A 25,376-nucleotide genomic window follows, 5' to 3' on the forward strand; every position below is an offset into this window, starting at 1 on the left:
TATTTTCAAATAAGAGAGGAATTATGTGCACTTAGTTCTAACCAATGAGGTAAAGCAAATTTTGCCCTAACTAAAAATCCTATTTTTTATTGTTTTTTTTTTCTTACAAATTTTTTGTTCTAATCAAATACTTCCCATAAAATATAAGGAAAATATCATGTAATTGGGATTTTAAAAAAATAATTATAAATTAGTGAGAAATTTTATAAATATTAATAATTAAAATTATAAACAGTTTCATGACTGTGTATTTTTTTTTCTAACTTCCACCGGGGTGTAATTATCCATAAAATATATATATATTTTTTTCACTGCATTTTTTTCTAGGAAAAATTATTTGTCGAAGAAATTTTGAAAAATTAATTAAAAAAAAGAAAAAATTTATGAATTTACTTTTAATATTTATAATATTTATTATTAATTGGGATTTTTAATTTAAGGTGTCTGATATTAGGATTTTATAAAATAAAAGACATACAAGATTTCATAATAATTGGGATTTCTCAACATTTTTACAGAAAAATTTATCTTCATAGAAATATTTTCAACTCTTCGTATAGAAATTAGTAACTGAAATTTCTCTAATAATATTATTGAGAAATTTTAATTAATAATTAAAAAATTATCTCTTACTGCTTAAAGTACACTTATTTAAATCACTTCAACTAACTAGTCTTTATTTTTTTACATATCTTTTCATAAAAAATAAAAAAATACACCAAACAGCAAACAATCCCTCACTTTTTTAAAAATTTTAAATTTATTTTATCTTTAGGAGAGGTTTCTTCACCTCGTCTTTCACGGAATCTACAAATCTGACACCACCCCACCCATCCTCCTTGCGAATACCAATGGCATCTAAGAGTGTAAAAATGGCCACAGTCCATGGGCGGCCTGAAACCCACCTGCGACTGGAATGGGCCCGGTCCAGTTAGGCTCGATTAGGTCCAGGCCTGAGCCCAACCTGAGACCCTGGGCTTGGGTCTGGTCTGTCATTTTGAAGCCCAGTTCGGCCTGCTCAAGGCTCACTCAAAACCTGACCTAAGGCCCGATTCGTCCGAAGCCTAGTGTCATTTTTAGTGAAAAATAATAAAATTTTGATAGAAAATAATGTTTAAACCCGCCTAAGCTTGAGTCCAGACCCAGATCCACCAGCCTGACTTACCCAAGGCCCAAATATGGGTCTTTTTTTTTGACTGGTGAATCGCCTTGACCCAAATTTTAGCTGAAATTTGCGAAGCTCGACATGGGCCAGCCCAAGCCTGAGACTAGGTGGACCAAGCCGGTTCAAATTTACGCCCCAAGGCATCAAGATCGAGACACGGACACAGAAGTGAAGAAAAGCATAGAGAGATGATCTAAGAATCGAGGCCTTCTTCTTCGATTCAGATCTACATTCGGATTTTTTGCTTCTGATCTCTCTTCACCATTTCCCCAGCATTACGAGGTACGCATTCCATTCCGATCTCTTCACCGTTTCTCTGATTTTGATACTCGTGTATATCCCTACTATTGATTCATTCATTCGTATTAGGATATATTGTTGAGATTGTTCGTATTAGGATATATTGTTGAGATTGTTAATAATCTAGGTTTCTATTTTTTATTGGGCAAAACATCTTGCTAAGTTTTGAAGATTGAATTTGATTATGGGTTGTTTAGGGAATATCTATATGTTTTCTTTCTTTTTTTCTTTGTATGCTTGTGGTTTTTCTGGGTTTTATTAATACATACATACATATTATGTGTTTGATAAAATGCCCATAAGAGAGAACTTATTTTGTTTCTGTGTGTTGCTGCTGATTGTGTGTGATTTTGAGATGCTGATACATAGTAATATGATTTACTGAATGAAATGTAGGAGTACTCATTACAACTGTTCCTACTTCTTAAAAGCATGGTAGAATAAAAAACAATTTCTCACAAATCTCTACTTTATATTGCACTCAAACATAAAAATACGTATCTGAAAAGGAAAACAGAAGACAAAATACATTCCACCAAGGCTGTTTCATGTGATTAGGGCAAGACAAATTGGGGAAAGAGAGATTGAACCACAAAGCTTCAGATTTTATTGAACCTGGTACTCTTCTTCTTCAACTCGAATTTAACATAGATTTTCTTCTTCTCTCCGCTGCTCTTCCAATTTCTTTTTTCCCCTACTTCTTCTTCTTCTTCTTCTTCATTTCTTCTTCCCTTCTGCGTGATTGACTGCATGCTGTTTTTTTTTTTCCCTTCCCCTCTTCTATCTACTTTGATTCTTTTTCCCTAAACTTATTCTGGAAAAAAAGTTCTTTTAACCAAAAAAAAATTTCAGCACAATTCTACACAAAATTTTCCCCTTTTTTTGCCTAAATTTACTCGGTCTGTCACAATGTCGGCCTCTGGTTCAGGAAAAGGAAAGAAGAGGAAAAATGCTGCTGGTCATAAGCATTTGAACCTTGATCTGCTCATTTAAACTTTATAATTTAGCAATTATGAAGCAAGTATGAGAGCTCTACCATTTGAGCTACATCCTCATGTTTTTTTGGGTCATTCTATATAAATTTTGATATTGCTTTTTTTTTTTTGTTCTTTTATCATTTTAGTAGGATCTTACGATCCTCGATTCAATCTAGCAGACCCCCAAAATGATCCTATGTAGGATCCTGATCTTAACAACCTAGGTTGTTGTTGTATACTTCAAGCTTAAAATGATGGTTCTCAGAGGGGATAAGTTATGGCAAAACATTTCCTTCTGTGTTTTTAGCATCACATTCAAAAAGAACAATTGAAAATAATACATAGTTGCACGAAGTGGGAGCGGGAGTAGGGGAACATGACCACTTAGAGGAGTCGTAGATTAGGAGCTCTTATATATTATTTTTATTAATTATATTTTTAATTTATCTATATAATTTTTTTTAGTTTTAATTGACATACATGTACATATTTTTTTTTAATAAATAAATTGACATATATATATATATATGTTATAAATGGAAAAAGATGAGTTTTAAAAAAAAAGGACATTTACACACAAGTCTTAATTTATGAACTTATATTCCATTAGTCTTAAGTAAGATTTTTTGGACCTTCAAGTCCCATTAAATTTTTAATAGTCGGAATTGCCCTTCAAACAATAATTGTTCATCATTTATGATTATCTATAAAGGAACATGATGATTTGATATTTATTTTGATTTTCAAAACTTTAAAACATCAATTTTCAAATTGAAAAAACTAAAAAATAAAAAATTATGTGCAAAAAGAAAAGAATTTTTTTTTTTTTGAAAAATTTGAATTATTTTTTTGTGCAAAACTGAAAACTGTGTCTATAAAGGAGCATGATGATGGAATATTGATGTGTAAAACTGAAAAAAAAAAAATGAAAATTTAAAAATGGAAAAGCTGATAATGTTCTCAGTTTTAAAATTGAAAAAAAATGGTAATGTTCTCGGTTTTATTGGATAGTTGAATTAAACCAATAAGTAGAAGGGCAAAAACTTTAATCTCATGCTTTGTTTTTTTTCATCAGTTAGTAAAATAATTATCTAGAATATTACTATGTAAAATTGAAAATGTTCTTAATTTTAAAAATTGTGGAAAATTGATAATATTTTCAGTTTTACTAAATAGAACTTATTGGTTCAAAAAATCTTAAATAGGACCTGAGTTACCATTAGAGGTGTACGCGGTGCGGGTCGGTGCGATTGATGGATAAAATAGAAATCGTACGGCGGGTGGCGGATAGACAAAATTAACATTAGAAATTGCCATTTTGTTTATCAAAAACCGACGGCTCGGTTAACAAATAATAACAGGTTTAACTTGGCAGTTCGGGCAGATTGACGGTTTATTTAAACAAAAAAAATAATTCAAATTATAAAACTTGAATCAAAGATTTTTTTAAAAAGTTTCTAGCTGATTGATCTAGGTAGGAAGATTAAGTTCAAAACACATCAATAAACGTATTATTTTCAAAACATATAATTTTCCTTCCCATTCCTTTACAAATTTTCATCCCGTACAAACATGTAAAAGCCAATAGTGCTGTTTTTTTTTTATCCCTACCATTTAACATTTACTGACAGCCAAAAGAGCATTAGGTTGTGATGCCAACATCTTGTAATATTAACAATGAAATTTATTCAACGTGGAATCCCACCCTCATAAAACAATTCATTATAGATGAAACCATAAAATGATTAGTAAAAAAAAATGTCATTGCTTGTAAAATAATAAAGAAACGAATTTGATTCAATGTATCACAAAATTCACTTTCTATAAATACATAGGATACCATTAAATTACATACAAATACATATATATATATATATATATATATATATAAAGAAAGTATATACAAAGAGAATTGAGGAGAATGTAATGTGATGAGAACAAAATTTTCTGGGCATTTTTTTCCCTAAATAGAGAATGTAAATGAGTAATTTTCTGGGCATATGGAAATTTTCTGGGCATATTGAAAAAGAAAAAAGAAAAAAAGAAATAGGAGAAAGTGAAACCAGGGGCCCACTCAAAATTTTATGGGCATACTCAAAATTTTACTCAAAAAAAAAAAAAAAAAAAGAATTTATTCCCTAAACAGAGAATAAGAGAAAGTGAAACCAGGGCCAACTGTTAAAAATACTGTATTATTGATTGTTTTATCTTGATGTGTTATATTACAAATCAGAGTGGCATTATATAGGAGAGGGTTTGGGTAGTAGGTGAGGAGTAGGTGAGGGTAAATTGGTGGTAGGTGGAGTGTAGTAGGTGAGTATGAATGGTAAATTCTAACAGCCCCCCGCAAACTCAAGGAGGATAGGAACTAACCAACTTGAGTTTGAAGAGAGGAACAAAACAAGAAAATACATAAAAATAAAAAAAAAGATAAAAAAGATAGGAGACACTGTATGGTCGTGTCAGACCGTTGGTGAAGACTCTGAAAGGTGGTGCCATAACGGGGTAGAGGACACTGGATGTGTGTGCCATAACGGTGGAGAGGACACTGGATGGTGGTGTCATAACGTGGTAGAGGACACTGTATGGTGGTGTCATAACGTTGTAGAGGACACTGTATGCTAACCGGAATCAATGTCGGGACAGTTTATAGGGTCATGTCGGACCGTTGTAGAAGGCTAACCGAAATCAAATGTCGGGACAGTTTATAGGGTCATGTCGGACCGTTGTAGAAGGCTAACCGGAATCAAATGTCGGGACAGTTTATAGGGTCATGTCGGACCGTTGTAAAAGGTGCACCCTCAAAAGGTGTGCCCAATTTTTCAAAAGGCGTGCCATCAAAAGGCGAGCCCAATTCATCAAAAGGTGTGCCGGATCCATCATGGCGAGGCACGTGGGTGCCTTGGTTGGCGCGCCCGTTTGTCGGCTGGTGGCAAGAGGCGCGCGATGCGCGTGGCTGCCTTGGCTATTTAACCAAGGCGAAGGCTGAGACGGAGGCTGAAGCTGAGACAGAAAAACTGAGAGAAACCTCTGAAAAATTCTTCGTGGTGCTGAGAAAGAAACTCTGTAACACTCTGTTGCCCAGAAAAATGGCCTCGTCCTCGTCTTCCCGTGGACTGCTCACCCTCTTTCCCGACCTCAACGAGTCAACTAGAGAGAGAACTGGTGCGGTGGCACTGGAACCTCAACCAAGCGCCCCGGAGTTTACTCCGTTGAACTTTCCGATGCGGTCTGTGGAGCAAAGAATGGCAGTACAGTCGGATGTGGAGGCCAACCAGTATACTTTGAAGGCATGCGTGGAAAGCATGACGGCGGTCACAAATTTGTCGAACCGGCTGCAGAGTAGGACAAATGAGGTGCAGCAGTTAACCTCCCAGCTGGCTCTGCTCCAACGCATGTATAAGGATGCGCGAGCAGAGATAAGTGTGCTGAAAGCAGAAAATAAGGAGCTGAAGCGGAAGGCCACCGTGATGTGGCGATTTGGAGGTCCGCCATATGCTGCAGTGGAGGAGCAGGGGGGAGGCAACTTGCTTGGTAGTCTAGGAAGCATGGAGGCAACACCGTCAAGGCCCGCTCAGGACGGAGGCAAAAAGAAGAGACCGGCGGCAGAGTAGAGAAGAAAAATCCCACTTGTGAATGTGGTTGTTTGTTTGTATTTTGTTTGTGTTTTTTTTTTTTTTTTTTTTTTTGTGGAAAATTGTGATCGGGGGTGATCCCAGAGATGAATAAAATATGGGTTGTTGTGCAAATTTGAATTTTTTTTTTTTTTTTTTTTTTGTTTATGAGCAAAAAGTCGGTGGGCAATATGAAATATTTTTTTTTTTTTTTTTGTTTATGAGCAAAAAGTCGGTGGGCAATATGAAATGAAAAAGAAAGGAAAAGAGGGGGACAAAAGTTGACGGATGGTGGATCATGGAGTGGTGGATCACAGTGTGTTAAAAAAAAAAAATTAAATAAAATAAAAGAAGGTTGGATGGACAGAGAGAGATTAATAAAATATGAGAGAATAATGATAAATATAATTAAAGTGGGTCTGCTGCAGAGAAAGGGACCACAGAGAGAGAGAAAGAGAGTGAGTGGGTGCCCTATGTGCTGGGTTTGGTGTGTGTCGTGTGTGTGCTTGTGGATGCATGTGCATAGCAGTGTGTTTATTATTATTATTTTTTTTTTATTTTTTTTTATTTTATTTTGTTTTGGTTCAAAACTGCCGAGAGAGAGAGGTCTGTTAGAGAGAGAGAGAGAGAGCTGGGCTTGATGGAGCTACTGGTGATTTCGGGTTTAAGGTAGAATCCACTGTCCCAGGGTTAGTTTTTTTTTATTGGATTCTCAATCTGTACTGGTAATAAAAACAGAACCATTGGAATTGCAGTGACCGATTCAGTTGTGATGTCGAAGAGGCTGGATCGACGGCGACGCCGATTGAGGTTGCTTCGCCGGAGGAAGTAGTTCTGAGACGGACGAGCGACTGGGGGTGAACGGCCTCGTCGGCGGAGGCGTAACCGCTGTCACCGCAGGCAACGTCGGCGACGTTGGAGGAGTCCTGACACTGAGGTTGTTCGTATTGCGACAGAATGGTCATACTGACGCTCTTCCTCATCGGATCAACCTGGACTCGGACGCCGAACAGCATGAGCCGGAGTTGCAGTCGGAGATGTGGCCGAAGGTGAGAGAGGCTTGTGAGCAAGCACTGGGTAGCAAAAGAAGGCACCAAGATGGTGATAAGGAATCGAACGGAGGAGAGAGTGGTTGCCATCCGTGAGGAGTGAAGGTATGTGTAGAAAAAAAATTCTAGCGGACTAGGTTGAGGTCCGGCGGGCAGCTAAGGTGAGGTTGCCGCCCGCCGGGAAAGCGAAAATATCAGGTTCTAAACCTGCTCTGATACCATGTTAAAAATACTGTATTATTGATTGTTTTATCTTGATGTGTTATATTACAAATCAGAGTGGCATTATATAGGAGAGGGTTTGGGTAGTAGGTGAGGAGTAGGTGAGGGTAAATTGGTGGTAGGTGGAGTGTAGTAGGTGAGTATGAATGGTAAATTCTAACACCAACCATTATCAAAAGGCTCACATAGAGTAAACAAAATTAAATAAGAATGCAAATACGAAGCAAAATCTACCAAAATGAGAAGGAGAAAGGGAAAATCGACCAAAATTTGTAAAACAAGCAAACTAAAACAAAAAAGCATAGCAGAACTCACAGAGTTGTTGTCAAAACTTTAGCCAGTGGAGAAGATGCAACGACGATCGACAAGGCTACTAGCGGCGGTGGCAACCGGCAAGGCTATTAGAGGTGACGGCGATGGCGATCGGCGTGGTGAAGGAGCAAGAGATGAATGTGAGACAAATGTTGAATACGATGAGATGAGGGGTGTGTTAGGATTTAATTTGGGAATTGATTGTGTGTGTGAGAGTGTATGTAAGTAAATGTTGTTGGAACATGTGCTGTTGTTTGTGTGTCTATATGCATATATATATAATAATTTTTTTTTAAAAAAGTGAGCAGGTCGGGTCGGTTAGATCCGGCGGGTTGCATTCCTCCAACCGCCACCCGCGGCAACCTGCATGTTCTGGACACCCAACTTGCCAACCCGCCCGCCAAAAACCAAAAAAAATGCACGGTTCGGCTTGGTTTGGTGCGACTTTGGCGGTATTGTGCATAGCCCTAGCTACCATAACATTTGTAAATAGAACTTTTAGGTAATGAACTTTAAAAAAAACTAAGGAATAACAGATTTTGTTAAAAAATAAAATAAAATATAAATAAATAATAAAAATTATTATAGATATTAAATAAATTATACTATATATGGTAAAATATATTATTTTTATTTTAGATATAAAAATTATATTATTTATGACATATTATTTTATATAATTTTTTTTGGGTGAATAAAATTATATATTACTATATTAATGTAATTTATATCATATAATATAGATGTAATAAAAAATATTAGAAAAGAGAACAGAGAGAGAAGAAAAGAAAGAAAATAGAACGAAGAAGAGAGAAGTCAACAGAAGAAGAGAGGAGAGAAAGTAGAGGGAGAATGAGAGAAGAGAGGAAGAGAGAGATCGAGATCGAGAGACGAGAGGAGAGGGAGAGGAGATCAAGCATCGAGCGAAAGTTGAAGCTGTCGAAGCAGCAACCAGAGGGATCGAAGTCGGCGACCGATGTTTTCGCTCTTTCGAACGATGACCAAGTTCTTTCTTGCTCTCTACTCTTTCATTTCGTTTGTCGTTTGTAAAGAGTCGTGTCCAAGAGAGAATAGTCGAATCCGATGAGAGAGAAGAGCCGTGTCCAGGAGAGAACGGAGTTGTTTGATTTTCACAGACGTTGTCATCTCATACCGAAACACGATTTTCTCTCTTAAGAATTGCATTTCTTACACGATTCTGATTCGGGAACGCAAAATCACGTTTCTTCCAAAAAATCGTCAACTACTGTAACGATTCCTACTAGACATAATGAACAAATAGGGGAAAATATTAATTATGACGAAATAGAAAATGGACTCCCTCAGTTTCAGCTTCTATTTCTTCTTTTCCCTAATTGGTTGGTTTACACGTTAATGAAGCATGCCATTCAAATTCACTGTCTACTTTTTGTTTCTCAAACAATCTGTGGTATATTTATTTTTATGTATAAGTAGCAGTGCAATAGCTAACTGGTAGCGTGCCTTGATATTTGTGATTTGAACTATTTAATATTTATTGAAATCATACCCACAGGGTGCTTTTATTCTATATTCCAGTGTTTTGTTTAGCAGCGGAGATATACTTGAATGTCTCAGAATGCCAGATGTTGCTTGTTTTGCTGTTTGTAATTAACTACTTGAAAACTTCGGTTACAGTAGAAACTATGTAAGATAGATAGGGTGAGATAGAGTGTCATGGGCCTAAAGGAAAATGGCTAGAGTTTTGCAAGATGTAGGTAAAGTGGGCTATTGAAAAGGGTGAGTGGTTGTAACAAATGACATAGGATAAAAAAATGTTACTGTTTGAAAAAAAAAATGTTTTTGGAGTTGCAGCCAAGCATTGGAAAATAAAAGAAATGTAAATTATTTTACATGAAATTATTTTTGGTATAAATTATTTTACATCAAAACAAACGGAGCCTAAAACAAATAGAAGTTTCCTTGAAGCAAAAAAACCTCTGCAATACTCTCTTCATTGCAGAAAGCAACACTTATTAGAGCAAAAATAGAGTTTCTAAAGAAAGGGTCTTTAGACTAAAAAAGAAAAAAACCAAATACAATACTTAGGCTGCTTGAAGTTTTCTCTCAAAGACCTACAAGATAATGATTGAACTTGTAACATTTATTGGCATTGAAATTGTATTTTTTTTCCCCTATTTATGTCAAAAACTTCCTACATGAATTCTTCAACTTGGTTTGTCTTCTCATAGTCATTGTGGTTACATGAATTCTTCAACTTGGTTTGTCTTCTCATACTCCCTGTGGCTTCAAAACTCTTGGGGCAGAGTACACTTTTGGTCCTTCTTTGGGAAATGGAAAAATGAAACTTTGTATATGCACATTGAACTGATTGCTTGAAGAAAAAAGGAAAATTTTGGTCCTCATTGTGGAAATGATTACTTGGAGAGACTTGAAGATAAACATGGAAGTTTATTGTATGCGTTTATATGGTTGTCATAAAAAAATTTGCCATTTTAAAATGACTTGATAGTGAATTGTCAAAGTTCAATTCCAAAATTTGCCATAACAATGCATCCTTTGCAATGTGATTTGCAATTTTGCTACCTTATTCTTTCAGATCTTCCCATTGAGTGAGAAGGTTGAGAACATAAATAAAGTATGTCTTGTGTTTAGAGTATCTTGTTGCAGTGGAAACTCGACATTATACATACCTCTGAAAAAACCTCTCGCTCTTGGTGATTTGCTTGAATTCCCTGTACAAGGCTTCCATGAAACTAATAATAATCTTCTGAATGGTGCTTTTCCTACTGAGATAATTTTGAATTGAGGGAATATATTGTCAAGGATTTTTGTTTTAAGATTATGGTATTCAAGTCTAATACAGTGAAACTTATACCTCAAACTTATTCTTCTTAAATAACCTCACGACTGCCACGTGTGTAATGGGTAAGGGTCCAACTAGTTGTATAAAAAATAAAAAATAATATTTCTTAAAATGCAGATTATTTTTAAAAAAAAATTATTTGAAAAAACCACAAATGAACAGACCCAATTGCCATTTATAAATGAATTTGAATTCTCTCCAGAATTCTGTAAATTTCACCTTTGAAATTGATTTTTTTCTTCTTTGATGTGTTGTTGTCGGTTATTGCGGGAGCTTCTATTTGCACACATCACTTCCTCTCTATACACATCCTTCTTAGTTCACACACCAAAAAAAAAAAAAAAAAAAAAAGTACTCATTACACACACTATTATTCCAATTATACCCCCATATCTAAAGCATACACACACAACTTTCCAACACACTCAATCCACCCACCTTCCCTTATATTTTTCATTCTCCAAACCCTAACCCTAAACCAGCCACCGTTGGTGACACCATGGTCGCAGTCTTCGCTTCCAGTCATCACCCCACCGTTCCCTCCACCCACCGTTCCTTCCACCCACCATCGCAGCCCACACACCCATCCAACCCCTCTGTTGACCACCCCTCGTCCCTGCTACTACCACCATCGCAGTGGCGACCCACCATCGCGACACACCCGCCGTTCATTAAACCAGGGTTGAAAATCACACATCGATTCAACCATCAATATCCGAACAAAACACATTGGTTCGACCTTTAACATCCGAACAAAACACATTGGTTCGACACTGTACTTCCGAATCAATGTGTTTGGTTCGAAGGGGGCAGAAAGTAGAGGCGGTGGCGATTCACTTGGCGGCCGCAGAGAGAGGGAGAGTTGCAGCTGGCAGGGTGGGGGCTTCGACGAGAGAAGAGGGACTGGGGAGTGTGAGCGACGAGCGATGGGGTGGGGAGGGGCTTCGATTCAAGAAGAGGGGGGCTGGTGGGAGAGGCAACGAAGTGGGTGGGGGAGGCGACGGAGGGGGTGAGTAGGGTTAGGGTTTTGGTTGAAGAAGAAAGAGATATTTTGGTAATTTTATTTTAGGACAAAAATGTAATAAAAAAATATCATTAAGTGTGTGGGAAGAGGGGAAATGGTGTGTGCAAATAGAAGCTCCTGATTATTGCCTATGCAAGTGTTGAATTACCTAACGTAAAAAGTCGCACATTTTGAATTAGTAGATTGCGCAACCAATTGACCCTTATTTTATCCTTCTATTTGTAAATGGTAAATTACATTTTGCCCTCTTAAAGTTTCACCCATTTCTCACTTTGGCCCGTTAAGTTTGATTTTTCTCACTTTTGTCCTTCATATCTACAATCCTTCCCACTTTACTCCTATACTAACCTTCATCCAAAAAATTAACACATCAGCTCCACATGTAATGTAAAATATTCACTAAAGATGCAAAAAAATGAAAAATAGAAAGCAAAAAAATTGAATTTTTTTTTAATCTTTAGTGAACTTTTTTTCAAATTTATTCATAAACATTATTACATTATATAAAAATAAATTTAATTAAAAAAATAAAAAAATTCACTAAAGACGAAAAAAAATTCAATAAACAAAAAGTTCACTAAACATTATTACATTATAGTAAACTTTTCATTTCAAAATTGACAATATAACTGTTTGAAGTATATTTTCATTTTTTTTCGTCTTTAGTAAACTTTTTTTCTTTTTTTAGTTAAATTTGTTTTTATTTTTTTTGGAGCATCTAATCTAGATGCATCTATAATGTAATAATATTTATGAATAAATTTGAAAAAAAAGTTCATTAAAGGCAAAAAAAAATTCTAATTTTTTTCTTTTCTATTTTTTATTTTTTTTACATTTTTAGTGAATTTTTTACATCACATATGGAGCTGGTGTGTTAGTAATGTGACAAATTCTATTAGTTTTTTGGATGAAAGTTAGTTTAGGAGTAAAGTAAGAAGGATTGCAAACATAAAAGGCCAAAGTGGAAAGGAGGGCTGTGCACAATACCCACTAAAATCGTCAAAACCGCATCGAACTGTGATTTTTTTATTATTTTTGGTTGGCGGGTTGGGCGTCCAAGTAACCCATCTATTCTAACCGACCCAATCCGTCTATCTTTTTTTATTTTTTTTTATTTTATTTTTATGATTATTATTTATTTTTATTTTTATATTATTATTTATTATTATTTTTTTAATTTTTAATATAGGCATGCGTATACAGAGACTCAGTAACACATTACACAGCACATCTTCCATACACACACACCATCAATTTTGAAATTAATCCCTAACTCCTCGAACATCTCACGCATTCGCAGATTGGTAAACCACATTTGTCTCACCTCTTGCTCCTCCACCACACCGATTGTCATCACCGTCGCCTCTATTGGCCTTGCCAGTCACCGCCGCATCTGCTCCACTCGCCGATTTGGTACCTGATTTCTCTTTGCTCTTTTTCTGCTGTCTCTTTCTCTTATTCTCTGTTTTGCATTTCTTTGCAGTGTTTTTTTACGAAATGGGTCTCTAGATTTGGACCTTTTGCTTCTTGATTTGGCGTTTCTGTGTTTTCTAGAGCTGGAAAGAGAAGATATATATATTCCCTTCTATTGGACACATGTTTTGTGATGGGTTTTCAATCTTGTTCAAATCTGAGTTTTGTAATGGGTTTTTAAGAGATATATTCAAATATGAGTTTTCAATCTTGTAATGCAAATTTCTTCATTTTTTCTTTTGCTGCATTTCTTTTTTTTTTTTTCCTTTTCAAATCTAGTTTTTTTCCCTCTCTATTCTTCTGGAGAAAAGATTGCTTTGCTTATTAATAGATTAACATATATGCATCAATTACTTTTTTCATACCTAACAGAAACTAGGATCCCATTCTTTGTTTGTATTTCCTGTTCAACTTTTGAGTAGAATTGTTGGAGACATTATCTAAAAATTTTGTGAAAGAATTATATGGTTGGTGATTTAATGAATCTGTGAATAAAATTTTGTGAAAGAATTATATGGTTGGTGATTTAATGAATCTATGGTTGGAGCATCTAATCTAGATGCATCTATAATGTAATAATATTTATGAATAAATTTGAAAAAAAAGTTCATTAAAGGCAAAAAAAAATTCTAATTTTTTTCTTTTCTATTTTTTATTTTTTTTTACATTTTTAGTGAATTTTTTACATCACATATGGAGCTGGTGTGTTAGTAATGTGACAAATTCTATTAGTTTTTTGGATGAAAGTTAGTTTAGGAGTAAAGTAAGAAGGATTGCAAACATAAAAGGCCAAAGTGGAAAGGAGGGCTGTGCACAATACCCACTAAAATCGTCAAAACCGCATCGAACTGTGATTTTTTTATTATTTTTGGTTGGCGGGTTGGGCGTCCAAGTAACCCATCTATTCTAACCGACCCAATCCGTCTATCTTTTTTTTATTTATTTATTTTTTTTTTTATGATTATTATTTATTTTTATTTTTATATTATTATTTATTATTATTTTTTTAATTTTTAATATAGGCATGCGTATACAGAGACTCAGTAACACATTACACAGCACATCTTCCATACACACACACCATCAATTCTGAAATTAATCCCTAACTCCTCGAACATCTCACGCATTCGCAGATTGGTAAACCACATTTGTCTCACCTCTTGCTCCTCCACCACACCGATTGTCATCACCGTCGCCTCTATTGGCCTTGCCAGTCACCGCCGCATCTGCTCCACTCGCCGATTTGGTACCTGATTTCTCTTTGCTCTTTTTCTGCTGTCTCTTTCTCTTATTCTCTGTTTTGCATTTCTTTGCAGTGTTTTTTTACGAAATGGGTCTCTAGATTTGGACCTTTTGCTTCTTGATTTGGCGTTTCTGTGTTTTCTAGAGCTGGAAAGAGAAGATATATATATTCCCTTCTATTGGACACATGTTTTGTGATGGGTTTTCAATCTTGTTCAAATCTGAGTTTTGTAATGGGTTTTTAAGAGATATATTCAAATATGAGTTTTCAATCTTGTAATGCAAATTTCTTCATTTTTTCTTTTGCTGCATTTCTTTTTTTTTTTTTTCCTTTTCAAATCTAGTTTTTTTCCCTCTCTATTCTTCTGGAGAAAAGATTGCTTTGCTTATTAATAGATTAACATATATGCATCAATTACTTTTTTCATACCTAACAGAAACTAGGATCCCATTCTTTGTTTGTATTTCCTGTTCAACTTTTGAGTAGAATTGTTGGAGACATTATCTAAAAATTTTGTGAAAGAATTATATGGTTGGTGATTTAATGAATCTGTGAATAAAATTTTGTGAAAGAATTATATGGTTGGTGATTTAATGAATCTATGGTTGGAGCATCTAATCTAGATGCATCTATAATGTAATAATATTTATGAATAAATTTGAAAAAAAAGTTCATTAAAGGCAAAAAAAAATTCTAATTTTTTTCTTTTCTATTTTTTATTTTTTTTTACATTTTTAGTGAATTTTTTACATCACATATGGAGCTGGTGTGTTAGTAATGTGACAAATTCTATTAGTTTTTTGGATGAAAGTTAGTTTAGGAGTAAAGTAAGAAGGATTGCAAACATAAAAGGCCAAAGTGGAAAGGAGGGCTGTGCACAATACCCACTAAAATCGTCAAAACCGCATCGAACTGTGATTTTTTTATTATTTTTGGTTGGCGGGTTGGGCGTCCAAGTAACCCATCTATTCTAACCGACCCAATCCGTCTATCTTTTTTTTATTTATTTATTTTTTTTTTTATGATTATTATTTATTTTTATTTTTATATTATTATTTATTATTATTTTTTTAATTTTTAATATAGGCATGCGTATACAGAGACTCAGTAACACATTACACAGCACATCTTCCATACACACACACCATCAATTCTGAAATTAATCCCTAACTCCTCGAACATCTCACGCATTCGCAGATTGGTAAACCACATTTGTCTCACCTCTTGCTCCTCCACCACACCGATTGTCATCACCGTCGCCTCTATTGGCCTTGCCAGTCACCGCCGCATCTGCTCCACTCGCCGATTTGGTACCTGATTTCTCTTTGCTCTTTTTCTGCTGTCTCTTTCTCTTATTCTCTGTTTTGCATTTCTTTGCAGTGTTTTTTTACGAAATGGGTCTCTAGATTTGGACCTTTTGCTTCTTGATTTGGCGTTTCTGTGTTTTCTAGAGCTGGAAAGAGAAGATATATATATTCCCTTCTATTGGACACATGTTTTGTGATGGGTTTTCAATCTTGTTCAAATCTGAGTTTTGTAATGGGTTTTTAAGAGATATATTCAAATATGAGTTTTCAATCTTGTAATGCAAATTTCTTCATTTTTTCTTTTGCTGCATTTCTTTTTTTTTTTTTTCCTTTTCAAATCTAGTTTTTTTCCCTCTCTATTCTTCTGGAGAAAAGATTGCTTTGCTTATTAATAGATTAACATATATGCATCAATTACTTTTTTCATACCTAACAGAAACTAGGATCCCATTCTTTGTTTGTATTTCCTGTTCAACTTTTGAGTAGAATTGTTGGAGACATTATCTAAAAATTTTGTGAAAGAATTATATGGTTGGTGATTTAATGAATCTGTGAATAAAATTTTGTGAAAGAATTATATGGTTGGTGATTTAATGAATCTATGGTTGGAGCATCTAATCTAGATGCATCTATAATGTAATAATATTTATGAATAAATTTGAAAAAAAAGTTCGTTAAAGGCAAAAAAAAAATTCTAATTTTTTTCTTTTCTATTTTTTATTTTTTTTTACATTTTTAGTGAATTTTTTACATCACATATGGAGCTGGTGTGTTAGTAATGTGACAAATTCTATTAGTTTTTTGGATGAAAGTTAGTTTAGGAGTAAAGTAAGAAGGATTGCAAACATAAAAGGCCAAAGTGGAAAGGAGGGCTGTGCACAATACCCACTAAAATCGTCAAAACCGCATCGAACTGTGATTTTTTTATTATTTTTGGTTGGCGGGTTGGGCGTCCAAGTAACCCATCTATTCTAACCGACCCAATCCGTCTATCTTTTTTTTATTTATTTATTTATTTTTTTTTATGATTATTATTTATTTTTATTTTTATATTATTATTTATTATTATTTTTTTAATTTTTAATATAGGCATGCGTATACAGAGACTCAGTAACACATTACACAGCACATCTTCCATACACACACACCATCAATTCTGAAATTAATCCCTAACTCCTCGAACATCTCACGCATTCGCAGATTGGTAAACCACATTTGTCTCACCTCTTGCTCCTCCACCACACCGATTGTCATCACCGTCGCCTCTATTGGCCTTGCCAGTCACCGCCGCATCTGCTCCACTCGCCGATTTGGTACCTGATTTCTCTTTGCTCTTTTTCTGCTGTCTCTTTCTCTTATTCTCTGTTTTGCATTTCTTTGCAGTGTTTTTTTACGAAATGGGTCTCTAGATTTGGACCTTTTGCTTCTTGATTTGGCGTTTCTGTGTTTTCTAGAGCTGGAAAGAGAAGATATATATATTCCCTTCTATTGGACACATGTTTTGTGATGGGTTTTCAATCTTGTTCAAATCTGAGTTTTGTAATGGGTTTTTAAGAGATATATTCAAATATGAGTTTTCAATCTTGTAATGCAAATTTCTTCATTTTTTCTTTTGCTGCATTTCTTTTTTTTTTTTTCCTTTTCAAATCTAGTTTTTTTCCCTCTCTATTCTTCTGGAGAAAAGATTGCTTTGCTTATTAATAGATTAACATATATGCATCAATTACTTTTTTCATACCTAACAGAAACTAGGATCCCATTCTTTGTTTGTATTTCCTGTTCAACTTTTGAGTAGAATTGTTGGAGACATTATCTAAAAATTTTGTGAAAGAATTATATGGTTGGTGATTTAATGAATCTGTGAATAAAATTTTGTGAAAGAATTATATGGTTGGTGATTTAATGAATCTATGGTTGGAGCATCTAATCTAGATGCATCTATAATGTAATAATATTTATGAATAAATTTGAAAAAAAAGTTCGTTAAAGGCAAAAAAAAAATTCTAATTTTTTTCTTTTCTATTTTTTATTTTTTTTTACATTTTTAGTGAATTTTTTACATCACATATGGAGCTGGTGTGTTAGTAATGTGACAAATTCTATTAGTTTTTTGGATGAAAGTTAGTTTAGGAGTAAAGTAAGAAGGATTGCAAACATAAAAGGCCAAAGTGGAAAGGAGGGCTGTGCACAATACCCACTAAAATCGTCAAAACCGCATCGAACTGTGATTTTTTTATTATTTTTGGTTGGCGGGTTGGGCGTCCAAGTAACCCATCTATTCTAACCGACCCAATCCGTCTATCTTTTTTTTATTTATTTATTTATTTTTTTTTATGATTATTATTTATTTTTATTTTTATATTATTATTTATTATTATTTTTTTAATTTTTAATATAGGCATGCGTATACAGAGACTCAGTAACACATTACACAGCACATCTTCCATACACACACACCATCAATTCTGAAATTAATCCCTAACTCCTCGAACATCTCACGCATTCGCAGATTGGTAAACCACATTTGTCTCACCTCTTGCTCCTCCACCACACCGATTGTCATCACCGTCGCCTCTATTGGCCTTGCCAGTCACCGCCGCATCTGCTCCACTCGCCGATTTGGTACCTGATTTCTCTTTGCTCTTTTTCTGCTGTCTCTTTCTCTTATTCTCTGTTTTGCATTTCTTTGCAGTGTTTTTTTACGAAATGGGTCTCTAGATTTGGACCTTTTGCTTCTTGATTTGGCGTTTCTGTGTTTTCTAGAGCTGGAAAGAGAAGATATATATATTCCCTTCTATTGGACACATGTTTTGTGATGGGTTTTCAATCTTGTTCAAATCTGAGTTTTGTAATGGGTTTTTAAGAGATATATTCAAATATGAGTTTTCAATCTTGTAATGCAAATTTCTTCATTTTTTCTTTTGCTGCATTTCTTTTTTTTTTTTTCCTTTTCAAATCTAGTTTTTTTCCCTCTCTATTCTTCTGGAGAAAAGATTGCTTTGCTTATTAATAGATTAACATATATGCATCAATTACTTTTTTCATACCTAACAGAAACTAGGATCCCATTCTTTGTTTGTATTTCCTGTTCAACTTTTGAGTAGAATTGTTGGAGACATTATCTAAAAATTTTGTGAAAGAATTATATGGTTGGTGATTTAATGAATCTGTGAATAAAATTTTGTGAAAGAATTATATGGTTGGTGATTTAATGAATCTATGGTTGGAGCATCTAATCTAGATGCATCTATAATGTAATAATATTTATGAATAAATTTGAAAAAAAAGTTCATTAAAGGCAAAAAAAAATTCTAATTTTTTTCTTTTCTATTTTTTATTTTTTTTTACATTTTTAGTGAATTTTTTACATCACATATGGAGCTGGTGTGTTAGTAATGTGACAAATTCTATTAGTTTTTTGGATGAAAGTTAGTTTAGGAGTAAAGTAAGAAGGATTGCAAACATAAAAGGCCAAAGTGGAAAGGAGGGCTGTGCACAATACCCACTAAAATCGTCAAAACCGCATCGAACTGTGATTTTTTTATTATTTTTGGTTGGCGGGTTGGGCGTCCAAGTAACCCATCTATTCTAACCGACCCAATCCGTCTATCTTTTTTTTATTTATTTATTTTTTTTTTTTATGATTATTATTTTTTTTATTTTTATATTATTATTTATTATTATTTTTTTAATTTTTAATATAGGCATGCGTATACAGAGACTCAGTAACACATTACACAGCACATCTTCCATACACACACACCATCAATTCTGAAATTAATCCCTAACTCCTCGAACATCTCACGCATTCGCAGATTGGTAAACCACATTTGTCTCACCTCTTGCTCCTCCACCACACCGATTGTCATCACCGTCGCCTCTATTGGCCTTGCCAGTCACCGCCGCATCTGCTCCACTCGCCGATTTGGTACCTGATTTCTCTTTGCTCTTTTTCTGCTGTCTCTTTCTCTTATTCTCTGTTTTGCATTTCTTTGCAGTGTTTTTTTACGAAATGGGTCTCTAGATTTGGACCTTTTGCTTCTTGATTTGGCGTTTCTGTGTTTTCTAGAGCTGGAAAGAGAAGATATATATATTCCCTTCTATTGGACACATGTTTTGTGATGGGTTTTCAATCTTGTTCAAATCTGAGTTTTGTAATGGGTTTTTAAGAGATATATTCAAATATGAGTTTTCAATCTTGTAATGCAAATTTCTTCATTTTTTCTTTTGCTGCATTTCTTTTTTTTTTTTTCCTTTTCAAATCTAGTTTTTTTCCCTCTCTATTCTTCTGGAGAAAAGATTGCTTTGCTTATTAATAGATTAACATATATGCATCAATTACTTTTTTCATACCTAACAGAAACTAGGATCCCATTCTTTGTTTGTATTTCCTGTTCAACTTTTGAGTAGAATTGTTGGAGACATTATCTAAAAATTTTGTGAAAGAATTATATGGTTGGTGATTTAATGAATCTGTGAATAAAATTTTGTGAAAGAATTATATGGTTGGTGATTTAATGAATCTATGGTTGGAGCATCTAATCTAGATGCATCTATAATGTAATAATATTTATGAATAAATTTGAAAAAAAAAGTTCATTAAAGGCAAAAAAAAATTCTAATTTTTTTCTTTTCTATTTTTTATTTTTTTTACATTTTTAGTGAATTTTTTACATCACATATGGAGCTGGTGTGTTAGTAATGTGACAAATTCTATTAGTTTTTTGGATGAAAGTTAGTTTAGGAGTAAAGTAAGAAGGATTGCAAACATAAAAGGCCAAAGTGGAAAGGAGGGCTGTGCACAATACCCACTAAAATCGTCAAAACCGCATCGAACTGTGATTTTTTTATTATTTTTGGTTGGCGGGTTGGGCGTCCAAGTAACCCATCTATTCTAACCGACCCAATCCGTCTATCTTTTTTTTATTTATTTATTTATTTTTATGATTATTATTTATTTTTATTTTTATATTATTATTTATTATTATTTTTTTAATTTTTAATATAGGCATGCGTATACAGAGACTCAGTAACACATTACACAGCACATCTTCCATACACACACACCATCAATTCTGAAATTAATCCCTAACTCCTCGAACATCTCACGCATTCGCCGATTGGTAAACCACATTTGTCTCACCTCTTGCTCCTCCACCACACCGATTGTCATCACCGTCGCCTCTATTGGCCTTGCCAGTCACCGCCGCATCTGCTCCACTCGCCGATTTGGTACCTGATTTCTCTTTGCTCTTTTTCTGCTGTCTCTTTCTCTTATTCTCTGTTTTGCATTTCTTTGCAGTGTTTTTTTACGAAATGGGTCTCTAGATTTGGACCTTTTGCTTCTTGATTTGGCGTTTCTGTGTTTTCTAGAGCTGGAAAGAGAAGATATATATATTCCCTTCTATTGGACACATGTTTTGTGATGGGTTTTCAATCTTGTTCAAATCTGAGTTTTGTAATGGATTTTTAAGAGATATATTCAAATATGAGTTTTCAATCTTGTAATGCAAATTTCTTCATTTTTTCTTTTGCTGCATTTCTTTTTTTTTTTTTTCCTTTTCAAATCTAGTTTTTTTCCCTCTCTATTCTTCTGGAGAAAAGATTGCTTTGCTTATTAATAGATTAACATATATGCATCAATTACTTTTTTCATACCTAACAGAAACTAGGATCCCATTAGAGATGGCAATTTGAAACCGGCCCGACGGGGACCCGACCCCCCGACCCCGATGGGGACGATTTTCCCCGAAAAATACCTCCGACAGGCCGAGAATGGTATTAAAAATTAAATCCCCGATAATTTTCAGGCCGGAGACGGTGATAACTCCTCCAGACCCGGCCCCGGCCCCGGCCCCGGCCCCGGCCCGGCCCCGCCCTGAATCTCCCCGAACCATCTTTATAGATATATACATATGCTAAGCTTTATTATATTATAGATATATACATATGCTAAGCTTTATTATATTATATATTATATATATGTGTTTAGGCTAGGCTTATCAGATCTGTCTTTCACTTTGACTTTTCACTCTCTCTCTCTCTCTCTCTCAACTCTCTCACTGAACTCTCCACTCTTTTCTCTCTCACTGAACTTTATCAAGTCTTGAGTGAATGATCCACCACACAATCACTTCGCTGCTACGTGAGAAAAATGGAGTGAGAGGGAGCTGCGTGAGAAAAATGGAGTGAGAGGGAGAGAGAGAGAGAGAGAGCCGATTCTTCGCCGGAGCCGATCTCCTCCGCCGAGAGAAGAGACCCTCCTCCGCCGACTCCTTCGCCGATCTCCTCTTCACAGCGTCGATATCTATCCCTATCTCTTTCTCTGTGTTATACACACATATATATGTATATATGTATATATATATTATAGATTGAAGCTTAGATCTTGAGATCTATTCTATGATGATGATAATATGTTGTTGATCTCTTTTTTTTTTTTTGGATCTGTTGGTGTTTTTTGATCTGTTCTGTTCTTTTTTTTTTTTTTTTTATCTGTTGTTGATGATGATACATGATGATCTGTTGGTGTTGGTGTTGATCTCTCTGTTTCTCCATGTTGATCTTTTTTTTTTTTTATCCTTCAGCTTCAAAGCAGTTTTCCAAAAAGAAAAAAAAAAAAAAAAAAAAAAAGTCGGGGGTTGTTCGGGGTCGGGGAAACCCGATCCCCGTTGGGGGCGGGGACAAGGGCGGATATACGTTCCCCGTCGGGGATCGGGGCCGGGGACGGGGGGATTTCCACCATCGGGGATCGGGGACGGTGAGTGTGATCCCCGGCCCCGCCCCGCCCCGTTGCCATTCCTAGATCCCATTCTTTGTTTGTATTTCCTGTTCAACTTTTGAGTAGAATTGTTGGAGACATTATCTAAAAATTTTGTGAAAGAATTATATGGTTGGTGATTTAATGAATCTGTGAATGAAATTTTGTGAAAGAATTATATGGTTGGTGATTTAATGAATCTATGAATAAAATTTTGTGAAAGAATCTGTGAATAAAATTAGTATTGCTGATATATGATATATGATATACACAAAAAAGGGTATCTGAAATTTTATCTGAAAATGAGTTATATGATATACATTTAAAATTAGTGTGATGTGAATCTTATCTAGAATGACTGTGATTTATAAATATATTTATCTGAATATTTTCTAAGTAATTTTTTTAAAATTTGTAATATTGCTGATAAATATTATAGCCTAAACAGAGTAATTTTGCCTCAAAATTACATGATTAGGCAAGTATATTGCCTCAAAGATTGACATTGATACACACGGACAGACACAAGCATGTTATATGTGAAACTTTAGGGGGGCAAAGTGTAATTTACCCATTTGTAAATGGGAAAGTAACATTTGCTTTACGATGTAATATTCTGTAGGGATTTCTAGGGAAAATCTGAATAAAAACTTGTGTTGGTGCAGGTTGAACATCGGCTGCAATTGTTGTCATCATTGAGCTGCCAATGGTTGTTAGAAGCCACTAGGTCTCCTGTTAGATTAACATTGTTGCTCACTGCAGAGGCTGATAATTCGCTGTTGTGGTATTGTTGTTTTACACTTTATCTGTCTATGAATTATTTTAAGATTATGAGTTTTCTTAATGAAGATCAGAAGATGTTTGTTGGTGATGTTAGGGTATGGCTAGAATCAGAGATAGAACTGAAGATTTTAAAGATGCTGTGCACCGAACAGCTTTATCTCTGGGTTATAATGAGGTTTGTTAACTCATTGAATCGATTAGTCATTTCAAACTGATCGTCCATTTTAATTGATGTGTCATATGTAGGTTTAATGCAAAAACCGTCTTTATGGTTGCTTGTATTGTATAGATTTATTGTGATCCTTCGGATTTTTTTATTTTTATTAGTATTATTTTAAGCTTGCTATTATATAAATGTTTTCATTGATCAGTTCTAAACGCTCTCCTTTGGATGGCATTACATTGTTTTCACATCTGAATGTTGAAGGTAAATATGACAAACATGTAAAGGTTGAGGTTTTACCTGTGGTCTATTGAACTCTAGAAAAGTATCTATTTACTTATCTAAAGACACGTATTTGAAAAGAAAAAAAATATTTGTTACAAAAAAGGAAAAAATAGGTACATGGACTCAGATAAGATGATGACCTGAGATATTGGATGTTATAAAATTGTTAAACAAATGTGAGCCTCTCCCTTGTATTTTGTATGGCAGGAATCAGGACACGAGATAGCCAATGTTAAAGTCCAGGATCAGATTGATTCTTGAACTTCTTTAGTTGGGATCAGTCCACTATTTTCTGTAGTCTGTGGTCACCAAGTGGCAAGTAGGGCTAAGTAGGGCTTCTGAAATAATCGATCTGTAAAATCAATGTGTTCAAGAAGTAGCTGTTTTGGGTAGCAGTAAATCTAACATGCTGCACTTGTGTTTAATATACCTCTTTTTTTAAATTTTATATATATATATATGAAATTTATATCTCGAATCTAGTACAGAAGCATCTTTAATTTGCTTGTTTTTGAGAGAATTTTGGGCCCCATCAAACAGTCTTGTCTTTAGTATTGAAAATTGGGGTCAAATTTTAATTGCCCTGTTGCGTTAGTTTTAGAGCCAAGAAAGATTATGTGTGCTTTTCTGAGGAGTAGAATGTGCAATTCAATAATAGTATTCAATTATGGTGTTCTACTTGAACATATTTGCAGCACTTATGAAAGCAATCTGAGCTTCTAAATGTGTTACATATTAGTTTTGGATTTGTAGTCAATATATATAATATTAACTAAGGTATAAATTAACTAAGGTGTGGTTATTGTTGACAGGCCAAACTGGCAGCCATATTGGCGTCTTTCATTATGCACAAACCTCGGCAAAGGTCATCTTTTACCAAAGCTGCACTGAAGACGGTATATGCTTTGTGACTATGATACACACATTTATGCTTTTCTGTTGATATTGTTGATATCTCTCATTGTGAGAAAGTTATTTGTTGGAAATGATGTTGCCACTTGCTTCTAAGGAAGCATTTCACTCTTCTTTTCCTTTCAAAAAGTGGAAGCATTTCAAGATATTTATATTCAAATTTACTAAGAGTATTATATTTGCCTTTTTCATTTGTCAGCTTGAAAGCATAGAAACTTTGGACCAGTTCTTGATGAAGCATAAGAAGGATTACATAGACCTGCACCGCACCACTGAACAGGAGAGAGATAGCATTGAGCATGAAGTAAGTTTGGAAAACTACCCTTTGCCAGTTTTTGAGTGATTTAAAAAGCTCTGCCAATGTATTTATTAACAAATGATGTTGTGTCATAACTCGTAATCCATACTGATCATCATGAATCTGATGTTTGGTTTAGTTTTTGAATTTTTTTGTTTTTTTTTCATTTTATTTTTTTTTTCTTTTTAAATTTTTACATGAATATAATCTAGATGCACCTAAGACTTAAAATATTTGTGAAAAAATCTAAAAAAAGTTCACTATAAAGACCCCAAAATTCTTTTTTTAAAGATTGAAAGTGTTGGTTTTTTTTTTTTTAGTAATTTTTTTTTTTCTTTTGCTTGAATGGAGTGCTTTTAGGTAAAACAAAACAAAACAAAAATAGCATTTTGGTATAACAAAATACATCATTTGAACTTCCCTTTTTGGTTATAATGATAAAAAGAGATAGCGCCTTAACTTGGATTATAAATTAAATTTCAAAACCATGCATGATGAATGTAGTTTCAAGATGCATTTATGTTGTTTTCATGCCTGTAATTCACCCTTAAACAAAAGCTAGATCTGGGTATTTGCTCCTTTGTTAGTGAATGCTTAAACAATGAATCTACAGCAAGGCATATGTTCTGGGACTTGCTTCATGT

General features: G+C 34.4%; 1 protein-coding gene across 23 annotated transcripts in view; it reads left to right on the top strand.

Annotated features, from left to right (window-relative positions):
• Window positions 1-1,283: 1,283 nt before the first annotated feature.
• SYP81 (syntaxin of plants 81) overlaps window positions 1,284-25,376 on the top strand; it is a 32,069-nt gene continuing 7,976 nt past the window's right edge. For 2 of the 23 annotated variants that reach the window (XM_082876194.1, XM_082876164.1), the window contains exons 1-5: window positions 1,284-1,447; window positions 22,957-23,075; window positions 23,146-23,249; window positions 24,335-24,418; window positions 24,634-24,738. In XM_082876194.1, coding sequence (XP_082732320.1) covers window positions 23,172-23,249; window positions 24,335-24,418; window positions 24,634-24,738 — 267 coding nt within the window. In that variant the 5' untranslated portion in view covers window positions 1,284-1,447; window positions 22,957-23,075; window positions 23,146-23,171. Of the gene's footprint in view, window positions 1,448-8,429; window positions 8,645-20,447; window positions 20,764-21,531; window positions 21,831-22,956; window positions 23,076-23,145; window positions 23,250-24,334; window positions 24,419-24,633; window positions 24,739-25,376 lie in introns of those variants that run through there. The other 21 variants (XM_082876186.1, XM_082876152.1, XM_082876175.1 and 18 more) reach the window with 19 other exon arrangements.

Source organism: Camellia sinensis, chromosome 1, assembly GCF_055761805.1.
Source record: "Camellia sinensis isolate YWXY chromosome 1, ASM5576180v1, whole genome shotgun sequence".
Lineage (NCBI taxonomy): Eukaryota > Viridiplantae > Streptophyta > Magnoliopsida > Ericales > Theaceae > Camellia > Camellia sinensis.